The sequence below is a fragment of the Choloepus didactylus genome, chromosome 2 (genome assembly GCF_015220235.1).
Source record: "Choloepus didactylus isolate mChoDid1 chromosome 2, mChoDid1.pri, whole genome shotgun sequence".
NCBI lineage: Eukaryota > Metazoa > Chordata > Mammalia > Pilosa > Megalonychidae > Choloepus > Choloepus didactylus.
The window spans coordinates 104323065-104350641 of NC_051308.1; the positions used below are offsets into that span (position 1 = coordinate 104323065).

The 27577-nt window shown below is 43.3% G+C and overlaps 1 protein-coding gene across 2 annotated transcripts; it reads left to right on the forward strand.

The window, feature by feature from the left end:
* The first annotated feature begins 210 nt into the window (after window positions 1-210).
* On the forward strand, window positions 211-21951 carry CD48 (CD48 molecule). Of its 2 annotated transcripts, XM_037825566.1 has the most exons (5): window positions 211-400; window positions 1296-1461; window positions 14050-14355; window positions 19294-19560; window positions 21573-21951. In XM_037825566.1, the coding sequence occupies exons 2-5, from the start codon at window positions 1452-1454 to the stop codon at window positions 21665-21667; spliced, it is 678 nt and encodes a 225-aa protein (XP_037681494.1). In that variant the 5' UTR covers window positions 211-400; window positions 1296-1451; the 3' UTR covers window positions 21668-21951. The 2 variants fall into 2 exon arrangements, with proteins under 2 accessions (XP_037681494.1, XP_037681493.1); XM_037825565.1 differs by lacking the exons at window positions 211-400; window positions 1296-1461 and adding an exon at window positions 6403-6584.
* Window positions 21952-27577: the final 5626 nt, after the last annotated feature.

Here is a 27577-nt window from a genome sequence, read left to right on the forward strand (position 1 = left end):
TGCAGCAGAGCCCGGGCGCTTCGGTGGGCTGGAGCGAGTCCTGCGCTGCCACGTAGCGCCTGTGGGGCTTGAGGCGAGTTAGGCGACCTCTCTGAGCTTTATTCCTCATTTGCGAAACGGGGATCATTTTGCATCCCTCCCAGAACTCTTATGAGGCTCACAGCGAATGCCGAGTAAATGGTATCCATGATTATTTACACACATGCCTTTTTCTTTACGTGGGAAAAAGGTTCGTTGAAAGTATGTGTAATAAGTCATAATGAAGCTTCCGAACAGACGTAAAGCAGATTCCCCACTCCGCAGAGGTCCTGGTGCAGGCTTTGGGCTTCCGTCTCGCTGTGGGATGAATACTCTATGCAGCAGGGACACAGCCTGAGAGTCAGGAGCTCTGAAGGGTCAGGTAAGTCCTAAGGGCCCTTCTGACAACCAAAGTGCTCTCCAAGGGCTCTCAGGCTGATTTCTGATATTGCCATCATTTCCCAACAGCCTTTTCTGTCCAGGGGCTGTGGATGGCCTGCAGTAGATGACAGGAAGGGGTGACAGATTCTTCTTCCTCAGACCCATTGAAGCAAAGGCACATAAGTGCTGTGGGAGTAGGATTGTCAGATTTAACAAAGAAAAATACAGGGCACCCAGTAAAATTTGAATTTCATATGAGCAGTGACTGTTTTTTAGTGTAAATATGTCCCGTGAAATATTTGGGACCAAATTCTGTTCAAAACTTATTCATTATTTATTTGAACTTCAAATTTAACTGAGAATCCCATATTTCATCTTTCAACACCGTGGCAGGAGTCCCCTCACCAAACCAAGGGGTGCACCCTCTCTCGGGCCACTTGCTGCATTTACAGCTCCTCCCAGGTTCTCTCTGCTGGTGGTTCCCTCAGAGAGAGAGTCTGGAGCTGAGCTCCTAAAATGATGGCAGTGTGGTGCCGCGGCTAAGGCTTCAGGATCAGACAGTCCTGAGTTGAATTCTCACTCTGCCACTTGCCAACTGAGAGATTTAGCTCATTTCTTGGCTCCCCTGAGTTTTTATTTCCTTGTTGTGAAGTGTTGATTAAATAGAGTATGTAAAGCACTCAGCATGCCAAGGGCTTAATAAGCAGTGGCAATTGCTAGTATCAGGTGAAAGGAGGCTGAACCTTTGATACAAGAGACCAGAGGAACAGGAAAAATGCCCTTGAAGAGCCTGGGTCAAACCCTGTTCTGTGATATTGCTTCTGTTGAATTGGGTAACCTGTAAACAGAAAATACCAACTCATTCGTTACTTCTTCTTTTTATTCACTCTAAACAGGAGCTCCTTCCCGCGAGACTGAGTTCCCTCCTGCCCACTCAGAGCTCTGCTCTGCTCATTGTCCTGTCCTCCCCAGCTCAGCTGGTCATGTGTCTACGGCTGTGCTTTCCCCGAAACTACCCAAAGCTGCCCCTGATTTCTACAAGTCTCTTCTGAATGGTTAGAGGTGAGAGATTCAATATTAGGTCTCACAGCTCTATCATGCTTTCCAGTTTCCACGCTCCTTTACTCAACAGCTTCTCACGGGTCCCACCAACCCTGCCGTATGTCCCGGGGCGGGGGGGGGCTCCGAGAGGGAAGATTACCCCTTTCCTGTGCCCAGGACAGTGCCTGGTATGATCAGATCCCACCCCCTCACCCCACTGACCCCAAACACACCAAGAGCTACCTCAGGTACTGTAATGGAAGGCCCTGAATGAAAACCCAGGTACTCTTTTGTCATTAATGCTACCAGTATCACCCACTGTATCATGTGTTGGAAGTACAGTTGAAAGACAGTCATCTGCCTTCAAAAACATCATGGTCTGTTGGGGGAGACATGCACTTAAGTCAACAATTACATGCACTTAAGTCAGAGGTAGAAAGAGAACAGGAGTGGGGTCGTGAAGAGCAAGAGAATATGAATTGTAAGGGAGGAGCGCTCACTGCGTCAGATGCCGAGAAGATGAGGGCGGGGAGTGGCTATTGGATTTTGGTGCCGGGGGCCCCCACTGGATCCTTGGCAGCAAGCTCTGAGATATGCAGAGACCAGGGCTGCTAGCAGTCCCCCAAGTGGCTGACACTGGCAGGCATTAGACTGCAAGCTGTGAATATGCTGGTGGCGATGGCTGCAGTGGCAGTGGCACAGGGGTGATAGCCAAAGACTATGAGAGCCTCCTAATGGCAGTTAACAGCAATGCACCACTAGCATTTATCTCTGGAGGCTGGAAGTTCCCCTTGGGGGCTTTTAGAAATACATGGGAGGTGGGGGAATTCTGCAGACTAGGCTGTCTGTGTAAGAGAGCAAATTTCAGGTTTGATTGATAGTGCAGTGTTATTTGTACCCCCAAACTGGAGAGGTTGGGGAACACTGGTTTACTTATATAATTTTTCTGCCTCAAATGCTGTTATGGGTGATATTATTATTGTTATTGGCTTGATTTACATAACAAATCACATGACCACTCATAAAAAAATCACCCCAACTTCAATTTCCATTTTTAAAAGAAGTCTCTCTTCATGTTTGATTGCCTTTTCATTGACTGTGACCTCTAACATTTTAGTTTTTTTGTCTTTTTAAAAAAATTTAGTTTTAATGAAATATACTCACATACCATATAATCATCCACAGTGTACAATCAGATGTTCATAGTAACACCGTATAGTTGTGCTTCATCACCACAATCAATTTTTGAACATTTCATTACTCCACAAATAAATAAATGTAAAAGTAAAACAGAACATCTAAAACATCCTATCCTCCCATCCCACCCTATTTTTCAATTAATTTTTGTCCCCATTTTTCTACTCATCTTTCCATATACTGGATAAAGGGAGTGTGAGTCACAAGGTTTTCACAATCACACAGTCACTCCATCTAAGATACACAGTTATACAATCGTCTTCAAGAATCAAGGCTACTGGGTTGCAATTCAGCAGTTTCAGGTATTTCCTCCTAGCTATTCCAATACACTAAAAACTGCAAATGGGTATCTATATAGCACATAAGAATATCCTCCAGAATGACCTCGCAACTCCATTTGAAATCTCTCAGCCACTAGTTTTAATTTATTGCTCACTGTCAAATCTTGGTCCTCACCCCAAGTCTTGATCAAGTAATTTCATGGTATAAATAAATATTTTGGGAAACGACTCTTATATGAAGAATTTTGAGGTGGATTCTTTAAAATAATGTTTCTTAACTAGGGTCTCAAACCCTGAATGTTGGTATGAGGGAAGGGGATGCTGCAGGGCAGAGAAAAATCTTCAAATTCATTCAACAAATTCAACTAATCAACAAATATTTGAGGGCCTACTATTGAGTTGAAGACCAAATTAATAATAGTTTGGATATATGTGTGTGTGTGTGTGTGTACATATATATGTGTGTGTGTATATACATATATATAATTTTCAAATGTAAATAGATGCTGTTGTGATTAATAAAATGCAGATTAATTTTAAAACAGTATCACATTCAAATTGCCTTTTCTGATTGTTTATTTTCTTGATCAACAACTACTCTCAGTGTAAATACAGCTCATTCCATAAGAGACTGTAAACTACTGCTCTGGAATTAATATGCATTTTGCAAGGCAAATAACCAGCTGTTTTATCTAATATGGAAATTTAAGTTTTTACGTATTTTTTTTTCTGAAAGTGGGGCATATTAATAAATAAGCTATAATTGGGACTGAGCTTGGCTAGAATTTGGAAAGCTGGCACCAGTACCCAGTCATTTTACCCTGCAATGGGTGGGCTTAAACAATGAGAATTTATTGACTCACAGTTTTGAGGCTAGGAGAAGTCCAGATCAAGGTGTCATCCAGATGATGCATTCTCCCCGAAGACTGTGGCATTCTGGAGCTTACTGTCAGTGATCCTTGGTCCTTAGCTTTTCTGTCACATGGCAAAGGCACATGGTGGCCTCTCTTGATATCTCCTCTCTTCCAGGGTCCATTGATTTCAGCTTCTGGCTGCTCCATCTGTGGCTCTCTCTTTCTCTGTGTGAATTTCATTCTGGTTATAAAGGCAACCAGTAATAGGATTAAGAGCCACCCTGATTAAGTAGGACACAGCTTAACTGAAGTACCTTCATCAAAAGGCCCTACTTACAACGGGGTCACACTCACAGGAATGGATTAAGTTTAAGAACATGTTTTTCTGGGGTACTTAGCTCCAAACCACCACACCAAATTTAACAAGGAGCAACCTGCCCCCTAGTTAGTCATTTCTCTCCTCTCTTTACCTTTGCCCTAATCTTCTCTGCCTCTGCAGAGCCAACTCTGACTCTGCCTGTCATCAGGTGATCGATAGATTACTATTTTAGAACACAGTTTTAAAAGTCAGGTTGTCTGAGCAATTGTAAACCAGTTGTAGTTAATACCTGTATATCATAAGTTGCTAGTTTCAGTTCAGGCTTTCTCATTGTTTTAGCAGAAGACCCTGAAACAAGAATTCATTTGCAAGTATTTATTTGGGAAGTGACTTACCTGGACACCCACAGAGAAATAGGGAATTAAGACAGGAACAAAGGTAATCAAGAAAGGGTGTACTATGAAGCAAGTTACCATTGAGCTTAATCTCTCTGGGGAACTCTGGGAGACAGTGTAGATCTACATGAGCCACAAATATGAGCTGCATATGGAATTTTAAATTTTCTATGAACCACATTAAAAAAGTAAAAAGAAACAAGTAAAATTGATTTAAATAATACAAATAATACATTTTATTTAATATATTATCATTCCAAGAGGTAATCAATATGAAAATATTAATGAGATAGTTTACATTCTTAGTTTTCATACTAAGACTTCATAATCTTGTCTGTACTTTACACTTTGCATTTCTCATTTGGACTTAACCACATTTCAAGGGCTCAATAGCCTCATGTGGCCAGTAGCTACTATATTGTAGATCGTAGCTGTAGAACATAAGCTCCTGAGTTATTCCACCTGAGGGCGAAGGGAACTGGGTTATTTCTCTATCAACTCTCACCAGTCATTGTTAAGGACATTTCCAGCCTACTGCGGGTGGGCAGAGAAAGCCCTGGACACCAAAGAAAGCCCTCAGGAGAAAAGTAATGGGTGCTGGCAGTTGGAAGTTGTGTGGACATGCTCAGAAATGCTAAGTGCTGAGGGACTATGGGCAGGGGTGTCCTGCCCATATTCCCTCAAATCCCTGCAAAATGCATACTATTATGTCCATTTTGCAAATGAAGAAACTGAAGTGCAAAGATGTGTGTTACTTGCCTGGGCTCTCAGCTAAATCATTGGTGGACCCAGGGTTTAAGCACAGATCTGGTCTTATTGCTGAACTGTCTAGTTTGATCTTCCCAACAATCCTTTATGGCAGGGAATGATTGCAATGTCTCTTTTACATTCAATTAATTTAAGGTAAAGAGAAATGTATTGACTTGTCCCAGGTTACAAGGCTAAGAAAGGAGAGAGCCAGTACTGGAACCCAAGCTCTCGCTCTAGTCCAGTACTCTTTGAGGAATCCAGACAGACACCCTATCCTGTGTCTGTCTTCCCAGGCCAGCGAGAAGCAGGAGTTAAGCTTTTGCCTGTCTCACTATTCCCTCAAATAAATACTCAGGCCTCTTTCATTTAAATGGCTTTAATGCTCACCATTATGGGAAACTACATGGAGTAAAAGCGAACAAACATGGGGAAGTCACAGAGCATCATAAAATTATGATAATATGTAATTTGGGGGAAATGAGATAGTGGCATTTGGAGCAAACCCTGCAGGTCCTCTCAGGGTGGCAATACTTTGGGGGTCTGGTTCGTGACTGTGTAGAACTAGAGACACGATGTTTTCAGGGCTCTGGGAGCTGTACGGGCTTTGTGGGGCTGACTCAGGTGATTTATTGGTGTGGGGGTTGGAGGCAGTACTGTAGATCCAAATCAAAGGATCACTGCTATCCCAAGGAAGGTCCAGGAAATTCAGGGAGGGCTTTGCTAAGAGTAGGGTTTGGGGGATTGGAGAAGCAGCCCCAAGGCTGTGTGGACCTACTTCCCCAAACTTTATGCTCTGACTAAGACATACCCTGCAGCTTCTCATAGTGACTTGGGGTTGGCTTAGGCTAGAAACTCTTCTGCAGGTGTAACTGTTTCTTGGTTCCTAAAAAGTTAGAGTATTTCCTGCTTGGGAAACCAAGAGCAGATATTGTATGTCTTTTTTGAACATTGACCCCTCTAAGAATCTAATAGAAGCTATGGATCCTCTCCCTAGAAAAATACACCTACTCACATCCAAACGTAATGGTTATTCAGTTTCCGTGGTGCTCTCAGCTTTCTGAGACCCAGATCAGAAAACCTTGCACTAGGAGGCTTCCTGTTTTTGGTCTCCGGGCCCCTCCCACGTTTGCCCTGAGTGGAGAAAGCAGATCAGTGGGTGTTCTCCTTTAACTGCGGGTCATGAATTCGAGAGCACTGAAGCCCTCGGTCCCTTCCCAGCCTGGGTCTCGCTGTTGCCAGGATCCCTGGAAACCTCAGGAAAGGAGCATGTGCTCCAGGGGCTGGCAGTGGCATCTGACTCTGGAATTGGTGTTCCTGTCTTGGCTTTTCCTGGCGACCAGCAGTCAAGGTACTTTCCGAAAGCATAGTCAGATAGAAAGGGGGATATGGGATGTGGCTCGTGCCTGGGATGGGCTTGGTCTCCAGGCAGCAGGAACTCCCTCCCTCGTAGCAGGGCTGTGGGAGGTTGGAAAGCCTTCCTTGGCCTCGGAGAATTGGGCTCTGTTTCTTTCCCCAAGGGAATTTGACAAAAAGAGGACCCTGGGAAGAATCATGCAGAGGTCCCTCATCTTTAGTCCCACAGCTAGTGGTCTGTGAAGTTGCGGGAGAGTTTTTATTCGGCATTTTGAACAGAGAGGAAGCTCCGTTCCTCGGATGGCTGCCACTATTTATGCTCAGACACACCGTGCTCCCTTAGACATCCTTTGAGACCACTTTTATGCAAGGAGTTGTGTCCTGAGCCTCGGTAAAGGATCTTTTCCCCAAAGATAGATCAAAACTGCAGGAAAGAAAACTTGGAAAGGGAGTACCTCTGTCTAGGCATGGGGTCTTTGAAAGAGGTTCTGAACAGAGGCCTGAAGTGCCTCAGTCCGAAGGAACCCACAAGCATCTGGTTGTTAAGAATTAAGGGCCACTCCTTGGCCAGGGGCTGTTCTGGCCTCTCTGTGTGCCTGGGGACTGGGCTAACTTTCCTTTCCGTGTTACAGCTGCCCAACCCTCTTTCCCTATCTCATGTCTGTCTTCCCAGGCCAGCAAGAAGCAGGAGTTAAGCTTTTGCCTCTCTCACTATTCCCTCAAATAAATACTCAGGCCTTTTTCATTTAAAGGCTTTAATGCTCATCACTATGGGAAACTATATGGAGTAAAAACGAACGAACATGGGGAAGTCACAGAGCATCATAAAATTATGATAATATGTAATTTGGGGAGATGAGATAGTGGCATTTGAAGCAAACCCTGTTGGCTACCCCTGCAGGGCCTGGCAGGATGGCAGTACTTGGGTCTGGTTCATGACCATATAGAACTAGAGACACGATGTTTTCAGGGCCCTGGGAGCTGTACAGGCTTTGCGGGGCTGACTCAAGTGAAAGGATACTGGTCTGACCTGGGAAGCGGGGGCCGAAGTAAAGAGTTAATCCAACTGTTGGGAAAGATAGAGCCACCAAGAGAACGGGAATATTTTAGAATTTTCTCAAGACATGTTGAAAACACCTTGTCAGTTGATCTGATGTTCCCTTTTCTAAGGCTTCATCCTGGTCATTTATTTTCCTTTGGTTGAAACATGCCAACAATGGACACCTGATTAGGTTACTCTTTGAACTGCTGACACTGATTTTGATTTGGTTAGCATCATCCATTTCTATGACTTAAGTTGATAAAATAAAAATTATGAAGCATTTACTGTGTGTCAGACACTGTGCTAGGCATTTTGTATGTGATCTTGTTTTATTTTCATAAGAAATTAGTGAGGTGGCTTCCATTATCTTCATTTTTCAGAAGACAATACCGTCTCTAAGCAAGAGGTAAAGAAATTCTCCTAAGGGCACACATGTCTAATTCCCAAACTGTTTACATGATCATGCTTTTCTGAGACCAAGCACAGGGAAACTTGGTGGAGGTCAATGTGTCTAAATCTCTTCATGAACAGTTTATACTTACAGATGTGCATCTTAGGCATGAGGTCTTTGAAAGAGGTTCTGAACAGAGGCCTGAAGTGCCTCAGTCCGAAGGAACCCACAAGCATCTGGTTGTTAAGACTTAAGGGCCACTCCTTGGCTAGGGGCTGTTCTGGCCTCTCTCTGTGCCTGGGGACTGGGCTAACTTTCCTTTCCTGCTGAAATCATCATCTTTGTTCCAGTTATCTGCCCCTATAACCACATTCTGACTAAACTGAACTTTGCTCTTTGCCTTGAAGGATGCATGTTCTCTTTTATCTCAAGGTATCTCCATATACCTTCCTTCTGTCCAGAATTCTTTGCATCCTCCTCTCCCTCTGCCTCTCCTTTAGGAATTCCCTTTGGAAACCTCAGGCCTTTCTTTGAGAAAGGTGCATTGCTGAACCTAACACAGTGCCTGCAACATAGTAGGTGCTCAATAAATAATTGTTATATGAATGAATGACTTCAAAGAATTCCATTTGGACTGTACATCCAGATCTTTCTGGAGGTCCATTTGTTCTCTCCTTCACAGTAAGGGGTGCTTCTGTAGAAAAGTTTGAGCAACACTCTTAGATCTCCTTCCTTCCTCTTCAGACTTGATTGTTTCAGTTTCTGAGCAATGATTCAGGGTACCCTGCACCACAGGGCATCTTCCCCATCCCCCACAGCCCTTAGCAGGGTGCGGCAGAAACAGCATTGGTCAGCATTGGTCTGGGACTCAGAAGACGTCCGTTCTCTCTGGGTCCCATGCTGTGGGATTTTCTGTAATCATATAAGCTCCCTAAGCCTTGTCTCCCTCAACTCCATCAGGGGTATAATAGTATGCTCCCTGCTTCTTCAAGGGGTGCTATTAAGGTCAAATTAAAGAAAGGATTTGAATTGCTTTACAGATCAAGACCCTTGCAGTCTGAGACTGACAAGAGCCTGGGAAGGGCATAAGCAACTGCAAAGCCCGAACAGCTCTCCTGAGCCCTAGACCTGCATTCTCAACTGCCTATTAGACCTGTCCTCCAGGCGTCCCCCAAACACACATCCAAATCTGAACTCATCATCTTTGTTCCAGTTATCTGACAAACAACCAAAACACCGTGGCTTAAAATAATCTTACCTTGCCCAGAAATCTGGGTGTGGCCTGGGCTCAGTACTTTTTGCTCGGGGTCTCTCCTGTGCTTGCAGTCAGGTCACGGGGGGCGGGGAGCTGTGGTCATTTCTCAGGCTTCTTCACTCACACTTGTGGTGCGTCCAGTCAGCCTCGCTCTATTTCTGTCTCTCTTTGTATCTCTCTCCAAATAAATATCTGTATATGTTCTACCCACTCAGTCTCTCAGGGCTTCTTACACGGCAGCTGAAACCTCCCAGAGTGAGTGTCCGAACGAAGAGAAGCAGGCAAGGGGGCATGGCCTTTTCTAACCCACCTTTTACTGCCTCTTTCTGCCCTCCCCTGAACTGTTTTTAACTTCTATTCAAGACTCTTGCTTTCATTTTCTTTTATGTCTTTAGGTGTTTGATGCTATTTTACTCATTCTCTCTGCTTGAAACATGCTTTAATCCACTCTCCACCTTTCCCTGGCTAATTCTTACTTATACTTTTGGGTCTTGGCTTAGACCAAACTTTAATTGGAAGCCATCCCTTAAGGGAAGGAGCTGTATCTATTTCTTCACTATTGTATGCACAGTTCTGCCACAGAAGCTAGCACACAGTGAGTGCCCACTAAATATTTATTAGATAAATGAATTGATGTGTGTATGTGTGGGTGGATGGATGAATGGATGGATGGATGGTGGGAGGGAAGGATGAGATATTATTTCAGCCAAGCTGTGGGTCTCATAGTAGCCTTATTGGCCCTGAGAAATTCTTCCTATCATTCCCCACAGGAGCTATTTCAAAACTCCACCCTTATTCTTACTGTTCCTCACCTCAGTCTTCCATTGTCTCAAGAAGAACTTGCCTCCTTCTTCACTGGAGGATTAGGGCCTAGAGATCATTAGGCATGAAGTCCCTCAACTTCCTGCTTACGATCTCCAAGCTAGAAACTCTTCTACATCACCAAGCCTCTTTTCTGCCTTCTCTCCTGCCTCAGAGGATGGGGTATCCCCCTTCTCAGCCATGACCTGTGCCTTAACCTCTGTTCTTAACCTCTTCCAGCCCAGTCCAGCTGGTCTTCAACTTCTTTCCTATGTCTTCAACTTATTCTCTTCCACTGGCTCCTTAAGTCTTTTCCCTCCTTAAATAAAACTGAAAAAAATGCAATGCTCTCTTTACCTTTCATGCTCCTTTACTTATTGCCTTATTATTCTCCTTCCCATTCACACTCACATTTCTTAAAAGAATAGTTTGCTTTTGTTGTCTCCCCTTCCACACCATCCATTTAATCCCTGTCTTATTTCATCTGGTCCACTGAACTCATTATTCTTCCCATTTTGGGAAGTGTGTCACCCAAGATACAAATCTAAGCTCTTGATATCTATTTCCTCCTTCCCTCCTTACTCACCAAGATAGTATAAGAATTCTCAGAGGGTAGCCGCCCTGGTGGTTGGCTGTGGCTTCTTACTGAGAGATAAAGAAGTAGTTAATTGAGGGTTGTATCACCTTCCTGAGCATGTATCTTAGACTTGTTGGAGAGCCTGCCGAAGATTATCTATGTCAGTGTTTCTCAACAGGGGCATTTTGCCCCTCAGGGGACATGTGGCAGTGCCTGAAGACTTGTTGATTTTCATACCTGGAGGGGTGCTATTGGCGTCTAGCAGGAAGAAGCTGGGGATGCTGCTGAACATCCTTAATGCACAGGGCAGCCCCCCCACAACAAAGAATTATCCTGTCCAAGATGTCAGTGGTGCCGAGGTTGGAAAAATACTGATCCAGGCCATCCATTATCATCCACTTCTATTAATTCACATGAAAACATGTAACAGGATGATGAACAGTCTGAAATATCTTTCTAGTGACTCAGATCCTGGAGAGACCGTCCTACTAGGCTGTAGGCTCCAAGAGGCTTGAGACTAGGTCTGCATTGCTCGTTGCTGGTAGGAGAGCCAAGCACATAACGATTGTTCAATTAGTGTGGCTAGGTCTGAATGGATCATGCCAGAAGGATTCTAAAATACGGAATGGTTCAATCAGAAGCACTGTGGAAATTAGTGCCTAAGTGTGTCTGCCTATGTAACAGCACATAGTAAGTGCTCAATAAACGTTTCTTGAGTGGATAGGTGGTTGCCTGAATGAATAGGAACTGAAAGCCTTGGGGACACAGTCATTTTAATTCCTTAATCATTAAAGATAATGCTTTTGGAAAGGAGAGAGATGTGTGGAAAGTAAGTAATAAGGTATATAGATGATGTTGAAGATATGAGACTTCATTTTTATGTGACAACCTATGAAGCCAGAGTGATATAGGTCACATTCGCTCATCTCTCTACCTTTAGAATATGTATATTCTCTTTCCTCCACCAAAATATGTCAGTGATCCTCCCTTCATCTTTCTCCTTGCTTTAACCAATCCAATTATTTTAGAACCTGTAGCTCATATAATTTGGGCTGTCCTCACGAAGAAAAAGAACAAAGCTGCGAATACAAATAGGAGCAAAAGTGAATTTAGTTACAATGAGAAAAGACGTCCCAATGACGTACAGGTTTTTAAAAGCTAACAAACACTACAAACATCATGAAAGACAGAAAACTAATATTTTTATTAATTCACTGTCTGCATTCATCTGTAATACTTCGCCACAGAGCAGCTTTGACTCTTGTATACTACAAACCTTGTTTCATGCCTACTTCCTACCAACTGCTCGTGAAGGGCTTTATGTCACTTTCCTATTGCAACATGCCAGCAGACCCTGCCCTTCACGTCTGCTGAGTCAGGGCAGAAGGCAGCAGGATTCTTGGGTGCCATTTCTTCACTGAGGTGGCTAACAGTAACTCCATATGGCTGAGTCTGTGAGCCACATAAATATATCTCACTAAGCCTGTATTAGTTTCCCACGGCTGTCTTTAACAAAGTCCCACAAACTGGACGCTTCAAACTGCAGAAATTTATTCTCTTGCAGTTCTGGGGTCTAGAAGTCTGAAATCAAGGTGTTGGCAGGCCATGCTCCTTCCGAAGGCTCTAGGGGAGAATCTTTTCTTGCCTCTTCTGGGCTTTTAGTGGTTGCCGGTGTGCCTTGGCTTGTAGTTGCAGCATTCCCATCTCTGTCTCTGTTGGCATATGGCCTTCTTCCCTGTGTGTGTGTGTCTGGATAAAAGGATACCAGTCATTGTATGTAGGCCTACCCTAATCTATTGTGAACTCATCTTAACCGAACTAATGACATCTGCAAAGATGCTATTTTCAAATAAAGTTACATGGGTTCCAGGTGGATGTGAATTTTGGAGGAATATTATTCTACTTCCCCTTAGCCAAATCCCCAAAATGCCCACAACTTCATTGCCATTCAATACAAGCGGAAGTGTGAGGCAGGGAACGTTGGAGTGGACAGATCATGTCTGATCTGCTGTGGTTAAAAATACATCATGCTTATAAAATGTGAGCACACACATTGCTAGGGCCCTTCCAGGGCCAGAGAAGGGAACCTGAAACTTCAGCCTCATCAGTTTCACTGTAAATCTGCCTTTGATCCAAACTTTGTCAAAAAAATGGTTTACACAAGTCGTCTCTACTTTCTTACCTTCTCAAGCACTTGTTTCTAAATTAATTACAAATGCACACATAATATATGAGCCATTTTTACAGGGAAATTTTTTTTAACAGGGTAAAATATTACCAATAAAGCTGAAGTACCTTTTCTACTCTCCCCAATCCCAACTACTTTTCTGACTGTGTCTCTTACCACCCATTCTCCTTGTTCACCCACACCAACCACCCTCGTCTCCTCACTGTGGCTCAGACACAGCAGGCGCATGTCCACCTTAGGACTTTTGCCTGAACTCTTCCCTTTGCCTGGGCCACTTTTACCCCAGATCCTCAGATGTCTGCTTAGTCCCCTTCCTGTCTTCCTTCAAGTTGCCACCTTATAAAGGAAGTCCTACCCCAACCCCTCTTCCCACCAATGTTCCTGAGTTCCTTACCTTATTCTGTGTTTTCTCTTTTGTCGTAGCAATTATCACCTCCTAACATACTAGATAATGTATTTATCTAATGTGTTTATTGCTAACTGTCTTTTTACCCCATTCTAATGCAAGCTCTATGAAGGCAGGGGCCTGTGCTGTTTAGTTCATTGATGCATCCTGAGTGCTTACAATAGTACCTGGTGTGTGGTTCTCAAAAAATATTAGCTTTGGATTATTCTTTGACTCACTTTAGTAGCCATCTCCTCCAAAGAAAATCTTAATATTTCCTCCATATCTTACACTCTGGATAAGGATATGATGCCGAAGCACTCTGTGCTTATCTTTATTACAGTAATTAAGATATTATATTAGAATTATTTATTTCTGAGTCTGTCCTGCCACATTCATGTGTTAGACCTTTTAGAATAGAATCATATACTCTTTCTGTATTTGTCTCTAGGTACTAACACAGTGCTTATTGAACTAAATTCAACAGAGAGGAAACACAAGCCCAGAGTGGAGACATGACTTTTCATCATTTTATTTGAAGATCTACTGATTTGAGAGTAAGGGAGAGAGCCAGGATCAGCCTCAGTGTCCTTATTTTTAATTATCTTGGGCAGAACTAGATGGATTCTAGGGTATAGGGATACCCTATACTCCCTTGCTCCCTTGTTAAGCTCCAGTTTTCACTGAATTCCTGATTAACCAGGAGCTAGGACCTCTGATGAAGACTATGCTTGCTATCCCAAGCAGAAGTCCTCAAAGCTTGGGCCCCTGGACCACACTACATTCTCTAAGGTGGGTCTCACTCTGGCTCTCATTGGCAGCTCATTCAGCACCTGGAGTGATCGCAGTCTCTGGCAGCAACGTGAGCCTTACCATCTCTGAGCAACTGCCTAATGACTACAGACAATTCAGTTGGTATTACACCACTACCCAGAAAATTGTAGAATGGGACTTGAGCAGCATTACATACTTTGATTCTAAATTTAAGGGCAGAGTCGTGCTTGATCCTTCAGCTAGCACGCTGCACATCTCTCAACTCCAAAAAGAGGATAGCAGTGTATACATCCTGCAAGTGTTGCATGAGTCTGGGAAAGAGGAGGAATGGACAATACCATTGGAGGTGTTTGGTGAGTAAAGGGATCCAAAGGGCACACCCCTTTTCCCCTACCAGGGATGCCTGATGGGCTAGTGGGAGGCTTCCTGGGGGTCATAAGGGGCACTCTCTGGGAGGAGGAGGGTAAAACCTCAGGGCTGGCTTGATTCATTTCTCCTTGAGCCCATTCTGCTTGGGAATCAACCTCAGTCAGCAGACCCCAAAATTGATAGCCCTGGGGCCACTAAAATCTCTTCTGAGATTAGCAAGACTAAGGTTTGGAGAGAAGGAAAACAATAGAGATGGTTTCTGTTCCGGTTTGCTAATGCTGCCATTTTGCAAAACACCAGAAATGGATTGGCTTTTATAAAGGGGGTTTGTTTGGTTACAAAGTTGCAGTCTTAAGGCCATAAAGTGTCCAAGGTAAGGCATCAACAATAGGGTACCTTCACTGGAGAAAGGCCATTGGTGTCTGGAAAACCTCTGTTAGCTGGGAAGGCACATGGCTGGTATCTCCTTGCTCCCAGGTTGCGTTTCAAAATGGTGTTCTCCAAAATGTCAGCATCAGCTTTCAAAGGCCGTCTTCAAAATGTCCGTCTCAGCTACAACAAGCATCTAGGCCTGTGTGGTGCTTTTTAAAGTATTCTAGTAATTAAATCAAGACCCATGTCGAATTGACTGGGGCATACCCCCTTGGAAATAAACTAATCAAAGGTATTACCCACGGTTGGGTGGGTCACATCTCCATGGAAACAACCTAATCCAAAGATTCCAACCTAATCAACACTAATTCATCTGCCCCCACAAGATTACATTAAAAAAAATGACATTTTGGGGGACATAATACATCCAAACTGGCACAGTTTCCTTCATTTTATGTATCTATCAACCTAAATCAGTTCTGAGCTCACTTTAATTATATCTCTGGACAAAGACTTCACCAGACTTGAAGAAAAAGATAGAAGAGATAAAGGATGGGTGGAAGGAGGCAGGAGATATGAGGAGCAGTGCCCTGCAAGTCAACTACCTCAAGGGATTCCATTATAGTTTCATCTGGTTTAATAAGGTTAATCTCAGATGGAGATATGAAAGCTATTTCCTTAAGGGAGGCCATTGCAGGTTTATCAGGCAAAGCAGGGTTAATCTCTTTAGTCTGAAGTGGGATGGTTGATTCCTTAGGGCAGACTGTTACAGGATTATCTGGCAAAGAAAACTCAGAAAAATTTAGGGATTCAGTATTCCCACCATCATGGTGATCAGCCCATATGCTCCCATTCCTATTTTCAGGATCCCATTCCTTCCCAATCAGTGCCTTCACTTTAATAGCAGACCCCCTGCAAAGTTGAGAATTCAATTTGTGTTATAATTCAGCTACTTGCACAATGAGACTCTGCATTTGGTTTTCAGAAATCTCGAGTGTACATCTACAAGAAATAAGAGTTTCTTTTACAGCATACATAGAAACTTTCATGTCATTCATGCAGAATTTGAGCTGGGAACTTGAAACCAGTGACTCATCCTTTTCTTTAACAATTTTATCCAGCATAGTTGGGAACAACCAGTCAACATCACTATACTTTTTAACTTCATGAAAATCTGCTGTGTCACTAAATTGTTACCCAGTCTCTTGCTTCTTATAAGCATTTGAGTAGCAATAGCCAATGGTGATATTTGCATGTCTCTATTGCCAATTCATGCCATGGACTCTCGGTGTCTGCTTGATCATTGGAAAAAAGAGTTATTAGTGCCTTTAAATCCAATCAGATTAGAGAACCAATTCTCAAAGCCCCAGAACCAACTAAGAAATCTCATCCTTAATATTTTGTTTCTCAAGAACCACTTTTGTTACCAAAATCTGTGTTTCTCCAGAGAAACAGAACTGACAGGACATTTACATATATACATACCTGTGTGTGTGCATGTGTGTGTGTATATACACATACATACATACATATACATATATATGTGTATATGTATATCTGTGTAAATATTAAAATATTTATTATAGGAATTGGCTGTTGCAACTGTGGGGATTGGCAAGTCATAATTCTGTAGAGCAGGCCAAAAGTTGGATACTCTAATGGAGGCAAGGCTGAAATCACCATGGGAAGCTGGCTGGCTGAAGTCAAGTCAAGAATTCTTCTTGCTGACTTCTGAAATCCTTAGCTATGGCTTTATGACCTCTAACTGGATGAGGAGACTCCTCTCATTGGTGAGGGCAATCTCCTTTGTTGGATAAAGATACAATCAGTTATAGATGCCATCAACTGACTACAGATGCAAATCTGTCCATGAAATACCCTCACAGTAACAATCAGGCCAGCTCTTGTTTGACCTAACAACTGGACACCATATCCTAGCCAGCTGACACATGAAATTAACCATCACAGAGGGGTTTGTTTGTTTGTTTTTAACCTTTCAGAATGTGCAGGAGAAAAACTTAGTCCTTCATTACTTCCAGGTATAGCTCCCTCCTAACCATTGTAAATGGGAGTAGGATAAGGGCATTATACTAGGAGTCACACCTAGATTCAAAACTTAAGTCACCACTTACTAGCTCTGCAACCAAGGACAAGGATCATACTATCTTTGTGTCTTTATTAGGTAAAACTCTTTTGATGGCAATTAACAGAAACCAATTCAATGTACCTTTAGTAAAAAAGGAGAATTTATTTTAAACAACTAAGGCCATTTAAAGCAAATCAAGGAGTTTGGAAGAGTCAGGAAGGGCTAAAGGGAAGGAAATAAGTACCTAAGGGAATCTTAAGGCTGGCTGTGGACTCTGGGATCTATGGACTGTACCTGTATGTTCTTGTCATTTACACAAATTATCTCTCAAAGGTTAGATTTTTGTATCTCTCGGTTAAATTCTCAAGAAAAAGAAACTGATTGGCCCAGCTTGGTTCAGGTAAGTGTACTTGGTTCAAACATTTATGGCCAAAAGGACTAGGTTATAGAAGCAGGAACATGGTTCCTAGGTAGGTCTCCCCAGGATTGGAGTGGGAAATTAATAGAGAAGAGGGGCTAGGCAGACAGCTAAGATAGGTGTTCACCTCAGAGCATTGGGTTCCTTATCGTATAATGAAGATAAATAATTTTATCTATCTTTTAAGGTATTATGAGGAGAAAAGTAGATAATGAAAATGAAAATATTTTTTAAAATGCTAAAATACAGTGCAAATTTAAAATATTGTATATATTCAGGTTGCACCAGCCAGAGCCTGCCCCCTTACCCCCGCCGTCTGTCCCTCTGGCCGCCCTACCCCCAACAGTTCCTCCATTCCATATGGCCTGAAAATTCAGGAGCGTTCTGGAAGAAGGAAAGATTCAAAGTCTCTTATAGTGAGGTTCTGGTAAACCAGCTCTCTGAGAAGAAAAAAAAAAAGCCCTGATTTATAGTATTTACTAATTTTGGTGGTGTAAATACTCCCATCATGGCCAATTCCAAGCTACTAATGGTTTCATAACCAGCTTGCAAATTTTCTGAATGTTTAAAAATCCATTGGCTGGGCTAGCTTTCAGTACACTCTGCCTCCAGTTAAGACCCAGAGGATGGTTCCTGGGGAGGAATTGTTCTTTGACTCAGCCCAGGCTTTTCTGATTGCTCAAAAGGAACATCTTAGAGCCAGACCACCCCAACTGACTCAGTACATTATTCCCACAAAGTGTCCAGTTCTATGCTGTCATTGTGGGAAATGAGGAAGCAGTGTAACCCAGGAAGTTAGAACATAGGAAATGGTGAAAAGTGGTATAAATATTACACAATTAAAGCATGTCGGGGCATTCCAGTGATCTGAGAAGGCCTCAAAGAGATGGAGCCAGAGCTCAGAAGGCCAGGCTGACAGAGCTTTTATAGCCCCTTCAAATGCTTACAACCCAGAGGCAAGATCTGATCTGGTAAATTCTCTGCCACATTGAACCTTATGGGATCTGAGGCACACTGATTCCATAGGTGTTTTACCCTTGACCAGAATGGAAAGATTCCAGAGGATTTCAAGTAAACCCAGCCCTAGCCAGGGAAGGATAGATGCTGGATGTATTACTTCTCTTCTATTCCAACAGTGGAACAACCATAGTGATAATAATATGAACTCTAACACATATAAAACACTTCCATGTTGATGGAAGCACTTTCCCTTGGGTGGTGCCATTTTATCTCACTAAGATAGGGTTTTTTTACAGATGAGAAAAAGGAAGTTTAGGGGGCTTGACTACTTTGCCTAAGGTCAGCACACCAGAGCCAAGACTGGTCTCACTCCAAAGCTAGTGTTTTGTCCTTTCCATCGCATAACTGCTTCATTCATCATTTGTTCATTCACATTCATTCATTCTTTTCATCAGACACTGATAGAGTTTCTGCTGTGTGGCAGACACTGTGCTAGACTCTGGGACACCAACTTTGACAGACTCAGTGCTGGGGATCACATGAGGTTCTTCTCAGTAGCGCTGCCAGAGTCCAGGAGGATGGTATCTCCCCTGGTGTTTGCACAAAGGACTTTGCCATGTGAGGGCTGCTACCTCCTACTCCAGGACTCTCCCTGAATTTGAGCCTGAGAGACTAAGTCAAAGAAATCTTGAAGGGTAGAAGGGCCAAAGTGCAAATGGTGGGCCACTGCTAGAGAAGAGACCCTGAGCAGTTGGGATACCCAGTCTGAACCCAGCAGATGTCTCAGCCACGTCTGCTGCTCTCTCTGGCCCACAGAAGGTCATAACCCCATTTTATTCCTGGATGCATGTAATGGACTCTGGCTCCCCCTCCTGGATTCAGCTTAGCTTTACCTGCCTGAGGTCTCCTGAGGTTAAAAATGCTCACTGGCTCCCTCTGCCGGGACGTCTTCTCCTCTGTACTCAGGGGCCCCAGCCCTCCCCAGCTCTGTCTGAACTTTGTTGGCTAAACCTTTGCAGCATAAATAAATGCCTCATAAATGTATAAATTAATTATCTCATCTTTTAACATACTTTCCTTCTTCAGATCCTGTACCCAATCCTGTGATAAAAATTGAAAAGAAACACAAAGAGAATAACAGTTGTTTCGTGAATCTGTCATGTGGGGTCTACGATCAGTCTGTAAACTACACCTGGTATAGAGACTCAGGACCCTTTCCAACGGAGCTCCAGAGTAGCGTGCTTGAAATCGTCCTTACGCCAGAAAACAACTCCAAGTTTTTCACCTGCGAAATCAGTAATCCTGTGAGCAGGAAGAATGACACAGTTTACTTCATTTCACCCTGTACTCTGGGTAAGAAATAACGCTGAAGGAGCTGGGAAATGAAGTGGGCACAGAGTGATTCATTGTCCTGTGAATGAAGAAAGATGTAGGGTCTTGCTCAGCCTCTTGGCCCAGAACCTGGTGGAGAATCCCAAAGGCCTCTGGGAGACTTGGGAAAGTTGGCTTCTACTCCCAGCTTTGCCATCACCTCTCAGCATGCTCACTTTGCCTTTGGGGCTCTCTGTGTCTTCATTATACAAAAGGCAGTTGGCATTGACCTCTGATGGCCCTCCCTGCTCTAAGAGTGCATGGTTCTAAAATCTGAGGCCAGGGTAATTGTAGGACATCTGGGACACCTGGGTGAGCAGGGAGGAAAAGGACAAGTGGCCTGTCACGTCAGAGTTTGGGAGAACAGTCCAGACATTGTTGAACAGGTGCAGGGAAGTGTTCCTGTGAGAGCCTTATCCTAGGGTGGAGACTCTGGGTTTCACTTTTCAGATTGATCTGTGTCTCTTGGGAGGAACACTCACCTGAACATCACTCCTGGTTCTAAATCAGGCCTACCTGGGTGCTATATTAAGGTAGCCAAGATCCTAGGGTTTTGAGTCAGTCACACCTTGGGCCAATCCTGGGTGGTCATTAGCTAGACAATTTCTCCAAGTTTGTATCCTTCTTAAATAAAAGACAAAATAATGAGTCTTACCTCATGAGGTTATAAGGAGGATTAAACAAGACAATACGTGTCACTTACCTAGCACAGTTCCTGTCATTTGACAAGTCCCCCAATGAATAGTAGCTAAATTAGGTTCAGTCTCTTAAACTCTGGAGACACTAGGGGTTTCGGGGACCCCTTAATAAATTTGGCTGACTATCACCAGCCTTCCAGGCCCTGTACTTCCTACACCCTTGAAATCACATCCCAGGTGTATGAATTCTTCCAAATAACTTATACCCACTGCACTGACAATTGGCTGCCAATCTCTGTCATGCTCAGTCGTCGGTGATCAGGACCCCCAGAGATATTACTTTCTCCAAGTCCTTCTGGATGCAGTCTACCTTCTCACCTGTGCTGATTTCTTTACTTCTGCTCCTTCACACGGACCACAAAAACTTGATGCTCTTCTTTATTCTTCCTAACGAATCAGTCATGTCCCTTCTAGCCTCTCTGGATATTCCCAGAGCTCCTGTTACCACAGACCCAATGTAACAGTTAGTTTTTGGTGTCGAACTATGAGAGCATAATTTGACTGGAGGGCTCCAGCAGCACGTATGACCATCACATCACACCCAGAAGAAGGAAGAGGTGCAATCCCTGTCCCTTATAAAATGGGGCTGACTGCTCACCTGCAGAAAGGATGAAAGCAGTCATACATCCATTTTTTTTGGAAGAGCTAAACCCATTTTGTCACTTTTTAGCCACCACAAAAAAGCACCCCAAATCTCCCCTCCCCATTTTATCACTTGTTCCATTTTCCTTTTTCTTTTCTTCTTCCATCCTCTCTGCCTCTAATCCATCCTTCCTTCCTTCCTTCCTTCCCTCCTTCCCCCCTCCCTCCCTCCCTCCCTTCCTTCCTTCTTTCTATACTTCCTTCTTTCCAACCTTCCTTTCCCTTCCTTTTTATCTCCTAGTTGGAAGAGCTGGCGAATGGGGGAGAATAACAGGAGAGTAGTCCTTCCTTCTCTAAAGTCAGCAGTGCATAGCATAAAATGGTCACCTAGGTACACCTGAAGCCCTGCCCTAACTTATTGCTGTCCAATACAGGGAAGAGATTATTTCCTAGGCCCACAGATACGCCAAGGTAACCTTCTAGTACCCAGCTAAGCCAACAATATTTAAGGGATTTGGGTACTCCTTATACTTTATATCTGGGGAGATAGAGTCCTTGTGAGGGAGAGGATGTCCCTGGCCCAGTGGGGCTCAATCCAGGAAGGCAACTCATTCCCTGGCTCTACTACCAGGTCTACGTCCAGCACCATCCCTCATTCCTTCCCAACGCACAAACCAAGACAACTTACAATCTGTGTTTTTCTTGGTCTTTCAGCTCGATCCTCTGGAGTAGCTTGGATTGCAACTTGGCTAGAGGTCCTGATGCCAGTTGTTCTTGGCATCCTATTTACCTGGGATGAACTTTTATAACTCAAGAGTGAAACTTCAAAGCCACAAGATCTTGCCTTCATCAGCAGCCGTGCTTAGGAGTGTTAACCCAGAAAGGAGCTCTGGCTACATGGAATGGAGGACAGTGTGTTGTTGAGGGGAAAGTGTGTTGTTGAGAATCTGAGGATTTTCAATTACTAATATTTTATGTTATATCCCCTAGTTGTTTCTCAACACACAAACACAGAGATAGAGAGGTAGTGATAAAATTGTTCACAGTATCATCAATTAGTTGTCTATTCATCACCACAATCTTTGAACATTTTCATTACTCCAAAAAATAAAATAAAAATTAAAATGAAGAATATCCAAAACATCCCATTCCCTCCTAACCCCATTGTTCATTTAGTTTTTTTTTATACAGTTTTATTGAGATTTATTCACACACCCTACAGTCATCCACAGTGTACAATTTTTCATAGCACCATCATACATTTGTGCGTTCATCACCAGAATCAATCTTTTAACTTTTCCTTACTCAAAAATAAAAGCAAAAAAGGACACCTAGATCTTTCCATTTCCTCCATCCCACCCTGTTCTTCATCTAATTTTTGTCCCCATTTTTCCACTCATCTGTCCATACCACTGGATAAAGGGAGTGTGAACCACAAGGTTTTCACAATCACACACAGACCACTTTCTTTTTAAACCAGACCAGCTTTCCCCACATCCCTCCAGCTCCCTACCGCCTTTGATTTCTTCTGAGGCAGAGACAATGCTGTGTGTTCACCTGAGCCTTTCATTTTCCTCTTTGGCCAATAGAAAAACTCCCTTTTCCAACTTTCCCTTTATCTAGCAAGGGCCATGTGACTAGTTCTGGTCAATGAAATGTTGATATGGTAGGAAGTCAAGGACTCTGAGAAGTGGAGCCACCCAGTGCAAAGAGCCTGGAGGGCAGTTGCCTGGTCTGCATTGAACATGCATGACAAGAAATTTGGGGTTTTGTCCGTTACCACAGAGTAGCCTGGGCTCCCTAAGGCACCCATCCTGTCCCTCAGCCCAGCATGCATTCCCATTCCAACCTTCCTTCTAACTAGCCTCCATCCTCCAATGCAACCATCCCTCCTTTCTATAAGCAGCACCCTTTCACTTTTCCTCACTTTTTTTTTTTTTGGTGAAAGAGGAAGTTTTCTTGGGGATACCAGGCCCCCAAACTCTCAGAATCTGTGACCTTCAGAAGCTGCTGCATAGGCCTTGAGCCAGGTTCTCTTGACTCAACAGTGAACTCAGGAAGCTAAAAATCACACACACACACACACGCACACACTAGCACACACTCGCAAGCACATAAACTTACATGCATAAATGGAGTGAAAGGGCATTTCTGGGGAAAGCAGTAAGAAGGAAAATAAATACCACTTTATATTACAAATAAGAATGTTCCTTGGCTGCTTAGGGCCAGGCACACCTCTCCTGGCAACATCTTTCTGTTGGTTGTAGTTACTTGAAAACACCAAAGCAAAACTTACTTTATATTAGATAGCCCAGGCCACAGGCACCAGCTGTTCCCTGATCACCCCATCCCTTCAAGGCAGTGCTGGATGCATAATTTGTCGGGCTTAGTACAAAATGGAAATGTAGGGCCCCTTGTTCAAAAAGCAGGGAAAAGGGTGCAGTTAAAGGCTCTGAAATAGAAAGGTTTTTCCTTTCTTCCACAGTCTCTCTGTCAACTTGTTGTGATGTTATTTGCTATTTAAAGTCTTTTTAAATAAAGAAAAATTGAAAATTTAAATTATCTCCATGGATTTTACCATTAGTCTTTATATTGTGCAGTGTCAGTTTTAAATGCAAATAACGTTTAATTCATATTTGGAATCATTCAATTACTTAATTCATATTTCATAGCTTCTACATGCACATGTATCCTGCTCTTACCAGAACAGTGGAAACACTGCCCCAAACTAACTCAACTGTTTTCATTTCACTTCTTGATACAAACACATTCTACTGACACTCTATGGGAGCTTGTGGCTTCCCTAACATGCTTACCTTCTACTTATTTTGAATCTTGCTGAACTCTCACACGTTGTGGATCCATGAGGATTCTAAACTCAGGGGGCATGATGCACGCTACACACGAATGGGATGACAAGGAATGGTAGTGGACACACTTGTTGCTGGTCTCTCCTCTGCTCATGTGTATGCTCCGTTGTCCCTGCTGACTTCACTCATGAAACACAAACTGAAAGTTAAAATCATTAAAAACTTCCAGATGGTGATGGCAGAATATTAAGCCAAGCTCAGGACCCTTCTGAACACAGGGTCCTGTGCAACTGCACAGATCACGTGTCCATGGAGGCAGAGTTGCCTGCAGGACACTTGATACCCTACGCAAAACATCTCCCTTCTCTGGAAGTTTCAGTGCCTGATTCTAAGCCTGTTTCTTACATGCTCCCCAGCCCCTCATACATCTCTATACATCAAAACAGTGGGAGTGAATATCAGTGAATGCAAGTCTGTCTCTGCACAAAGAAGATGCTCCAGCATTGCCAAAATTTCTCACAGTGAGCAGCCTCAAGTGACCTGAAGTCTCAGGATAAGTTGTTTCACACCATCCCTCAGCCTGCTATGGTGAGCTTGCCAGCAGTGCTCCCTGCTGGCTCCACTGCAGCAAGTTTAAGTAAAACTTAGAGCCTTGGGTTAGGTTAGAGCTTCTCACATTTTAACTTTAAAGCAGACTGAGTCTGTAGGTCTGGGGCTGAGTCTGAGATACTACATTTCTAAGAAGCTCCCAGGTAATGCTAATGCCACCATCCATGGACCATTTTTCAAGCAGCAAGGCACAAGATGTTCTCTAAGCTTCCTCACTGTTCTGACCTTCATTTTCATGGTTTTATACCTGAATGGGCCTGATTCTTTCCTCCACCTCCTTCCCTGCCTTGCCTCTAGCTGCTACACTGCTTCCTTTCTCAAGTTAAAATTTCCAGAGATTCCCCTCAGGTCCCAGGATCCCCAGGCACACCATCTATACCTCCAGGGGCAAACTTATCCTAACAGCCAGCACAAGATTACACATGGGAGGTTTTCAAGTCCAGCAGCTTCTGGGAACTGAAAGATGCCATCTTTACATCTGGCTCAGCACAAACAAATTGCTTTGATTGGGCCCTGGCAGTGGGACCACATAAATTAGACCTGGACCCTCAGAAAAATGAGTTCATTCATTTACCTCCCATTTTTGTCAAGTGCTATATTTATCATACTAGGTGCTGAGGCCATGTGCTGGGAGCTGCTTAAGGAGAGCTGCATCTGCTGAACACAGCTACGTGCCAGGTTATATGTTGAGCTCTTTGATGAATGCTCTCTTTTAAGGAACGGGCCTGGAGTACTGGGAGAACTCTTTCCAAAATTCTTTCTTGGGGATTTGGACTTCAAATGGCCTCTTTGGCCAAGTTAATTCTACACAACTCTCGCTGAGATCAAAGCAAACTTAGAAAGCATTCCACCCCTTGTCTTCACTTCTTGCCCAAGAATAATAGGATCAGCCTCATCCAGTGCCCTCAGACTATATTCCAGGGCATTTGCTCAATTGGCAGCCCCTGCACCTGGAGAGGTGTGTTCTCTGCCCCATCCCACCCCCATTTCTAACCTCATCAGAAGACTGCAAGGTGGTGGTGGTGGGAGGCAGATTTAGCCCAAAGCCACCTGCACCACCTGGCAAGTGGTAACCACAGACCCTTATTGTCTTTCACCAGCTGCTCTTCACAACCCTCTTTGCACCAGCTGGGTGAGCCTAATCCCTTCATCCAGTATCCACACCCTGATCCCAGCCTCATAGTGTTTCCTCCTCTCTCCTCCACCATCTTCTCCCCTCCAAATTTCAGTCATTCTCATTTTCAATCCCCATCTCTTATTTTTCTGTCCCTCCATTCCACCTCATCCTACTGGTATGTTTCTTTCATCACTCCTACTTTCTACCCAGTCATTGCTATGCTCAGTTCTGCCTCTGAAGTCCTATATGTCATGAAAGTCTGCATAGCCCTGGATAGGAGGTGCCTGGGTTTGTTTCTTTCTTTTCTTGGTGAAACAGGAAACATCAGGAAAAATGGTATCCTCAACATGTGCCTTTCTTTCTTTTTTTTTTTTTTTTTTAATCTTCATTTTATTGAGATATATTCACATACCACGCAGTCATACAAAACAAATCGTACTTTTGATTGTTCACAGTACCATTACATAGTTGTACATTCATCACCCAAATCAATCCCTGACACCTTCATTAGCACACACACAAGAATAACAAGAATAATAATTAGAGTGAAAAAGAGCAATTGAAGTAAAAAAGAACACTGGGTACCTTTGTCTGTTTGTTTCCTTCCCCTATTTTTCTACTCATCCATCCATAAACTAGACAAAGTGGAGTGTGGTCCTTATGGCTTTCCCAATCCCATTGTCACCTCTCATAAGCTACATTTTTATACAACTGTCTTCGAGATTCATGGGTTCTGGGTTGTAGTTTGATAGTTTCAGGTATCCACCACCAGCTACCCCAATTCTTTAGAACCTAAAAAGGGTTGTCTAAAGTGTGCGTAAGAGTGCCCACCAGAGTGACCTCTCGGCTCCTTTTGGATTCTCTCTGCCACTGAAGCTTATTTCATTTCCTTTCACATCGCCCTTTTGGTCAAGAAGATGTTCTCCGTCCCACGATGCCAGGTCTACATTCCTCCCCGGGAGTCGTATTCCACGTTGCCAGGGAGATTCACTCCCCTGGGTGTCTGATCCCACGTAGCGGGGAGGGCAGTGATTTCACCTTTCAAGTTGGCTTAGCTAGAGAGACAGGGCCACATCTGAGCAACAAAGAGGCATTCGGGAAGAGGCTCTTAGGCACAACCATAGGGAGGCCTAGCCTCTCCTTTGCAGCAACCGTCTTCCCAAGGGTAAAACCTGTGGTAGAGGGCTCAACCCATCAAACCACCAGTCCCCTGTCTGTGGTCATGTTAGCAACCATGGAGGTGGGGTAGGCGAATACCCCTGCATTCTCCACAGGCTCCTCAAGGGGGCACTGCATCTTTTTTTTTTTCCTTGTTTTTTTTTTTTTTTTTTTAACTTTCCCTTCTTTTTTAAATCAAATGTATGAAAAAAAAGTTAAGAAGAAAACAAACATACAATAAAAGAACATTTTAAAGAGACCATAACAAGGGAGTAAGAAAAAGACAACTAACCTAAGATAACTGCTTAACTTCCAACATGTTCCTACTTTACCCCAAGAAAGTTACCTAATATAGCAACATTTCTGTGAACTTGCTCCTACTATATCCATCAGAAGTTAACAGACCATAGTCATTCCTGGGCATCCCCAGAACGTTAAATAGTTTATCTGTTCTTCTTGAATTATTGTTCCCCCTTCCTTAATTGCTCTCTATTGCTATCAACATGTGCCTTTCTAGCCCAGTGGCCAGAGCTCAGCTTAGGCAGAGACTCCCTGAAGAGCAGACAACACAACAAACACATTAGTTCATTCTGTCAGCAGGTATTTGAAATATGATTCTGGATGAGACTTTTCCTAATGCCTCAGATTTGTAACTGGGACAAGGAGGCCTCACATTCTAAAGAGAGCTGCAAATTGGTGGGTGTTTCAGTTTGCTAAAGCTGCCAGAATGCAATATACTAGAGACGGGTTGGCTTTTTTCTTTTTTTTTTTTTTTTTTAAATTCAGTTTTATTGAAATATATTTACATACCATACAGTCATCCATGGTATACAATCAACTGTTCACAGTATAATCATATAGTATGCGTTCATCACCACAATCTATTTCTGAACATTTTCCTTACATCAGAAAGAATCAGAATAAGAATAAAAAATAAAAGTGAAAAAAGAACACCCAAACCATCCCCTCATCCCACCCTATTTGTCATTTAGTTTTTATCCCCATTTTTCTACTCATCCATCCAT

Coding starts and splice junctions, on each gene's coding strand:
- CD48 (XM_037825565.1), top strand. CDS start 6,416: ATGAATTCGAGAGCACTGAAGCCCTCGGTCCCTTCCCAGCCTGGGTCT. Junction 6,585..14,049: donor CCTGGCGACCAGCAGTCAAG/GTACTTTCCGAA, acceptor TCTCATTGGCAG/CTCATTCAGCACCTGGAGTG. Junction 19,561..21,572: donor CATTTCACCCTGTACTCTGG/GTAAGAAATAAC, acceptor TTGGTCTTTCAG/CTCGATCCTCTGGAGTAGCT.